The 7,500-nt window shown below is 43.2% G+C and overlaps 1 protein-coding gene across 1 annotated transcript in view; it reads left to right on the forward strand.

The window, feature by feature from the left end:
* LOC311245342 (voltage-dependent calcium channel subunit alpha-2/delta-1) overlaps positions 1–7,500 on the forward strand; it is a gene marked incomplete at both ends in the record, with an annotated part of 125,592 nt that overhangs the window by 56,091 nt on the left and 62,001 nt on the right. The window contains 4 exons of the mRNA XM_084335185.1: positions 3,590–3,661; positions 4,349–4,420; positions 5,753–5,814; positions 6,654–6,730. Coding sequence (XP_084191311.1) covers positions 3,590–3,661; positions 4,349–4,420; positions 5,753–5,814; positions 6,654–6,730 — 283 coding nt within the window. The remainder of the gene's footprint in view (positions 1–3,589; positions 3,662–4,348; positions 4,421–5,752; positions 5,815–6,653; positions 6,731–7,500) is intronic.

The raw sequence follows: 7,500 nt of genomic DNA on the forward strand, positions 1-7,500 counted from the left end.
CTTTCCTCCTGCCTCTCCTCCTCCCTCTCCTCCTCCCTCTCCTCCTCCCTCTCCTCCTGCCTTTCCTCCTCCCTCTCCTCTTCCCTCTCCTCCTGCCTCTCCTCTTCCCTCTCCTCCTGCCTCTCCCCCTCCCTCTCATCCTCCCTCTCCTCCTCCCTCTCCCCCTCCCTCTCCTCCTGCCTCTCCTCCTGCCTCTCCCCCTCCCTCTCATCCTCCCTCTCCTCCTGCCTTTCCTCCTCCCTCTCCTCTTCCCTCTCCTCCTGCCTCTCCTCTTCCCTCTCCTCCTGCCTCTCCCCCTCCCTCTCATCCTCCCTCTCCTCCTGCCTTTCCTCTTCCCTCTCCTCCTGCCTCTCCTCTTCCCTCTCCTCCTGCCTCTCCCCCTCCCTCTCATCATCCCTCTCCTCCTGCCTTTCCTCTTCCCTCTCCTCTTCCCTCTCCTCCTGCCTCTCCTCTTCCCTCTCCTCCTGCCTCTCCCCCTCCCTCTCATCCTCCCTCTCCTCCTGCCTTTCCTCATCCCTCTCCTCCTCCCTCTCCTCCTGCCTCTCCTCTTCCCTCTCTTCCTGCCTCTCCCCCTCCCTCTCATCCTCCCTCTCCTCCTGCCTCTCCTCTTCCCTCTCTTCCTGCCTCTCCCCCTCCCTCTCATCCTCCCTCTCCTCCTGCCTCTCCTCTTCCCTCTCTTCCTGCCTCTCCCCCTCCCTCTCATCCTCCCTCTCCTCCTGCCTCTCCTCTTCCCTCTCTTCCTGCCTCTCCCCCTCCCTCTCATCCTCCCTCTCCTCCTGCCTCGCTCCCTGACCAGCTCATATACATTCAGTTCACTGCTAAGACCTTTGCTCTCATTATGTACAAACGTAAGAGACACAACATATGCATTGCAGATGCTGAGCCTCATCAGCAATATGTCCGCAGCATCTCAGTCTTGTAATTGATCATTAATGTGCCATTTAGATTGTTCTTTGCCCTAAATAGTAATCCAAGCACCAGTTAATCCAAGAACCAGTTAATCCAAGAACCAGTTAATCTAAGAACCAGTTAATCCAAGAACCTGTAAATCCAGAGTAGATACAGATACATGCAATTTGAAATATTATTATAGAATATAGAATACCAGGCCTATAAATGACCTTATTATAGCCAACTTGCACATCTATGGATCGGGCCAAATCTCTTCTTTCAAATGGCAGAGTTCAATTTGGATTTAGTATCTCCAGGCGTGCAGGAAGAACCGTGAATGAAATCTACTGTATGTACAGTTCCATTCTTATAATGGATATGGCTCCGCCATTTTGGATCGGATTGCATCAAGGATTGTTGCTAAATGTTCACAGAAGGTAGACACACTAACTGCGCTCCAATCTATGCCAATAACGTTCAGTTTTGTGATAGAGAATCCAGAGAAATAAGAGAAATAAAAAGAATTCATACAGTAGTAATTTGCTTGCAGGAAGCTGGAATTTTGTTTTTCAAGATTTCAACGCTCATTGAGAGGTCTGGATGCCCTCTCATCATATGACAATCGGCGATGCGCCGCTAATTCAAAATGGCGGATATTCGCAAAATTATAAACACATTCCATAAACTAAAATCTCACTAATAACACTCTACCCTATTGGTAAACAAATGTATTGTTGAAAATATACACTATGACTGCTGTTTTGACAGGATTATGGTCTTTACGCTTGGCTACATTTGAAAAAGAAACGCAACATTATGTCATACAGTCTAGAGAGATTGATTTATGACGTGATGTGATCTGCGGTCCGCCAGCAGACGGCTCGGGCTAAAGAGGTTAATCCAAGAACCAGTTAATCCAAGAACCAGTTAATCCAAGAACCAGTTAATCCAAGAACCAGTTCATCTAAGAACCAGTTAAGAACCAGTTAGTCTAAGAACCAGTTAGTCTACGAACTTGTTAGTCTACCAACCAGTTAGTCTAAGAACTGTTTAGGTTAACCTGTTAAACTGTAATCAAAAGAACCTCAATGTTTTCATGGTGTTATTCACAATTTACTAAGCCTAGTAACAGACACAATATTTCTGACATACATACCCCCAGGTCCCTAGATGTTCCTAGATACCAATAACATGCCAATTGACCTTGTAGAAGTGGAGCAATCTTCCATTTACTTGGGCATGTACCTTTAGGCGGAATTTCTGAAAATAGGGCTACAGTTTAACAGGTTAAGAACCAGTTATTCTGACTCACAGGATGCTGCCACGCGTGCCTCTCATTGGCCGACTAAGTAAATCGGAATTCTCCTCCTCTTCCACTACAACAACTACAAGTCTTTGAGCTAGCAAGCTACACATAATGCTAAACCTTGATGAAGATTTCACCAGCAACGCTATTTTGCAAGGTGCATTTTGGGCTCAACACCCCCCCCCCCTAGACGATTGAGTTTGGTTTGAGAAATACGAACGTTATACATAAAAGAAATTGCTAGTGTACAATGACTCTGGCTTCTGTGTACAATGATACTGGCTTCTGTGAGGCATTCCTCTGGCACTAGCTCAGAACTAACATGCAGAGTAGAGATAGGTCTGGCAAAGTCTGAGAACCAGTTGAAACTCTGGTTCTCTGGTTGCCACTAAACAAATAACATGACATTAACCGCTGCCAAGGCTAAATGTCCTGGTTATTTCACCTATGATCAATGAGGGTGGAGGGATGGAATTATGTTATGATTACCTGTACAACTCCCTTTCATTTGGCATTAAAGGTGGCTCAATTTTGATGTTTGATTTACAGTAACCAAATAACCAAAACATGTATTATAGTTTCACCTGGTTCCAAAACAACTCCGTCCAAAGAACAATCTGGACAAAAAGAGGAATTGTCCTTTAATGGGGCAGAGTGAACTCTCCCTACGAGGTCTAGTGAACAAAGGTAGAGTGGTTTTCCTGAGGCCAAAGTATCAGGTTCCACATGCTGCTGCTTTATAGAGAAGCACTATGTCACTGCTACCATGTTATACACTCATAAACCCACTGAGACGTATAGGGTTTTTAAGAGAGGACATTAACAGGGTCTAATGTCAGTTTGTATCAAATATGATTCAGGCGGGGCCATCGCAGATCAGTTGTTGGGAGGCTGGCAGTCCGTTCCTGTCAATTGCTGGGTCATAAAGTCAAAATGAGGTCCATGAGGTTTATGTACATGACTGGCATTAGCCCTGAGTTGAGCACAACTGGACTCTGTGGCTCAAATGAGGTGGGCGGGGAGGGATCTACTGTATGTTCACTTTATGGAATTACGTTAGCGGGATATGAAACGGTATTTTACTCTGAATGGCAGATCGCCATGTTAAGAGCCCACGACCGAATAACAACAATTAAACGGTCTCCTGCGTTTTATAACATCGTACTGCAACAACTCAGCCGGATTCAGATTGAATGATATGAAACGACTTTGTATGACATCATAACGTAGCTTGTAGCTAAATGGCTCAAATACACTCCCAACTTGTTGTGGACGTAATATGTTTTTTATTTCTCTCGGTTGCACTGAGAATGTCATTATGTGTGATATAGTGTATGTGTATGGTACTGTGCTAAGTTACGACCCAGACTGTAACTGTGATCCCTTCCTCAGAACCCTAAATTCCAGGAGCCTGTCACTCTGGACTTCCTGGACGCTGAGCTGGAGAATGATATCAAAGTGGAGGTATAGTGTACACACACACACACACACACACACACACACACACACACACACACACACACACACACACACACACACACACACACACACACACACACACACACACACACACACACACACACACACAAAGACATGTGCATGCAAGTATACACACAAACACACACACACACACAGACACACACACACAATCGCACGTAAAGACACGTGGGCGAGTACACACAGACACACAGGTGCTGGTTGTCTCATCTCTCTCTCCTCATAAACCTGTCCTGCCCAGTCTCTCTCCAAGTGTGATTTACACACTGTCTCTGACTGGTAATGAGACACACTGTTTTCAAACCACTGGATTCTCAATGCGACACACTGGACATATACCATCTATCTCTCTCTGTCTGTCTCTCTCTGTCTGTCTCTCTCTCTTTCTGTCTCTCTCCCTCACTCTCTATCTTTCCCTCTCTCTCTCTCTCTCTATTTCTCTCTCTGTCTGTCTCTTTCCCTCCCTATCTCTCCTTCCACCCCCTATCAATCTGCTTCTCTCTCTATTTATCTCTCTCACTCCTTCTCTCTCTCCGTCTCCCTCCATCTCTCCCTCCCTCCTCTCTCTCTATATATATACCTCTCTCTCTCTCTCTCTCTCTCTCTCTCTCTCTCTCTCTCTCTCTCTCTCTCTCTCTCTCTCTATCTCTGTAGATCAGGAAAATGGTGATAGATGGTGACATAGGCGAGCAGACCATTGACACACTGGTGAAAACCCAGGATGAGGTAAGAGGGAATTCGCCAGGGTTACTCTTGTTTTGTCACGTCTATTTACAGTGGGTTTCCATCCTAGAAATGTCCCATCATACGTCTCTGCTTGCATCTCGTGTCCTGTTCGTACCGCAAAATGAAAGACAGCTTCATCCGCCAGGCTGTCAGGAAGCTGAACTCTCTCCGAGCTCTCCCCCCTCTCTTACTCTGCCACCACAGAACCTGGACTAAGAATCCCCCCCCCCCCCCCACTGACACACACACACACCCAGCTATCCCCCCTCTCTCTTACTATGCCCCCACAGACTCTGGACTCCTCTCTCTTACTCTGCCCCCACAGACTCTGGACTAAAAAAAAACCACTGACACACACACAGACGCACAAGCACTGCCACTTTGCAAACTCACTGCCACTTTACTTTACTGCCATTATTTTAGTTTACATTATATTAGTTTACTGCCATATCTATCATCTCACTGCCACTTTACTGCCATCATTGTATTTTACTGCCATTATTTATTATTTATACTTACCATGTACTACTGCTGCTAAAATATTTGCACTAAGTTCTCTTTTACCTCTATTATTTATTTCACTCATACATACATTTTTTAAGCTACTGTTTATATTGTATATAGTCCTGTATATTGTGTGTACATCGTGTCCCATATGTTACTTTATGTTTATAGTGTCCTATATGTTACTTTATGTTTATATTAGATCTTTTTTATATACACCGTGGGAAGGGGGAAACGCAATTTCCTTTCTCTGTATGTCTTGCACATTACGAGAAGTGACAATAAAGCTGACTTTGACTTTGACTTTTGACTTTGAAAAATGGTTAATGCCCCTTCATTCTTACCCGCCAATGTTTAAAAGTAGAATTGAAAAGGCACCTTCTGACCTAAAGCTCATGTCCCTCCAAACAACTGGTTGCCAGATCATTTGAATGGATGGAAAGAAAAGAGAATGTGAACCCCTTGAGGGTGTGAAGTGAGTGCAGTGTCTTCAGTGCAGACATCTACATTAATCTGTAATGAGAGTGATATGTCACATATGTTGTTGGGATGTGATCTGTCACCATTCTACTGGCCGTGCGTTGCCTGTATTTCCATACATACCCATCTCTTGAAAATGTTTAAACAAAAAGCCATAACATTTTGAAATGCAATGAGATGGAGACGGTCTAAAAAAGTGTACCTTGTGAACTTGTGTCTCTCTAAATAGCTCATACCAAAAGCTAGGTTCTTAGGGCCTAAAGTGTTGCTCCTATGCTATTAATGGTCACATAGCTATTTTATGAACCATTATGTACTGAACGTTTGTATCTTCTCTTCCACTAACAGAGGTACATAGACAGAGGAGTCAGGACCTACACATGGGCACCAGTTAATGGGACAGACTACAGGTAAGCAGCCCCTAAAGACAGTAATATAATAATAATGGCAAATTCCATCCATGGTTGACGGTCTTAGCAGATGCCAAAGGACTGTGTTGTTGTGTTGTTATTGTCTTCACGGAGCTACATGTATGTTCTCAGAGATCTGTCGATGGAACATAGAACACCATTAAAACCAATAGGGGTCACTCTCTAGTTTCTGTCATTCTATGGTCTGAAACAAGATCACCATTGTCGTGGTGAGTGGGCACTTCAACATTTCAGTTTTTCACTGAATAATTGTAACCTACTGAGATAGTTCTCAGTGAATGTATTACATTAAATAATGAGCTTCTTTATTGGAAACCTTTGTTTCCAGTATATAAGGCGTATTTTGAACAGGTTGAACCCCCCTGAAGTACCCACATTTGTCAGGGGTAGATGCGAATTCAAACAAAAAAACGTCATTATTGGAATTATACTGTTGGTGCATGTGAAACTAAACATTTTAACTACCAATTTGACTGTTACTGCACACATCTCAAGATTCAAGATTCAAGAGGTTTATTTGTCACACCGTGACAAATAAACCGTGAAATGCGGGTGGCCATGCCCGCTTTGATTGTGCAATAATACAAAATAATAAAATAGACATAATAAACAGGTAATAAAATAGACATAAAATAGACATGATAAAATAGACATCTTAGAATATAATTAACATTTCGATGTTTGTTCTTTGTTCTATGATGGCAACACAATATTTGCTCAAATGTCCTGACCCCCCCCCCCCCCCCCCATATTATACAAATATGCCAGGGTTTTCAATAAAAACATTTTTACAAAAATAATGTGTTCCCCCCCCCCAGCCTAGCCCTTGTTCTACCTAAGTACAGCGAACACTTCATTGAAGCCCAACTCGGGGACGACGTGCAAGAAGCAATGTGTGAGTAGAATCTGTTTTTTTTTCTAATATTAAAATGCGTTATATTTGCTGACGATACAAATGTCTTCTGTGCAAGGGAGAACCTTCAGAATCTTTTGGAGGTTGTCTCAGCAGTATGGGCAAGCTGAAGTTGTGGTTTGATATTAATAAATTATCTCTGAATATAAAAAAAAAAAGCAAATTCATGGTTTTTGGGAAACGGAACCTACATTTGAATAGCCCGGTGGAATTAAAAATGTTAGCTTGGAAAGAGTATATGAGAACACATTCTTAGGAGTCATAATCGACCACAAATTCAGCTGGAAACCCCATTTCAACCATGTCAGGTCCAAGTTAGCATGGAGTGTTGGAATACTGGGAAAACCAAGGCACATTCTGAACCATGAATCACTATACACACTGTACTCCACACCATACTGTATATCAATTACTGTGTGGAGGTGTGGGGTAATACCTACAAGAGCGCCATACAGGCAATAAGCACCATGCAAAAAAGAGCAATCAGAATAGTCAATAATGTAGGATATTATGAACACACCAACGGACTCTTTTTTTAATCACAGACATTGAAATTTAGGGATTTAGTAGAATTCAAAACTGCACAAATGGTGTATAAAGCAAGACATAATCTACTATCAGGCAACATCCAAAATATTTTCATAGATAGAGAAGGGTTTTAAGGATTTAACTTAAAACAGCCGGCTGTACAGACCACTATAAAAAGCATGTGCATATCTGTCTGTGGGGTGAAGTTACCGCCGAAGTTAATC

This window comes from Notolepis coatsorum (assembly GCF_963971535.1).
Source record: "Notolepis coatsorum genome assembly, chromosome: 18".
Taxonomy (NCBI): domain Eukaryota; kingdom Metazoa; phylum Chordata; class Actinopteri; order Aulopiformes; family Paralepididae; genus Notolepis; species Notolepis coatsorum.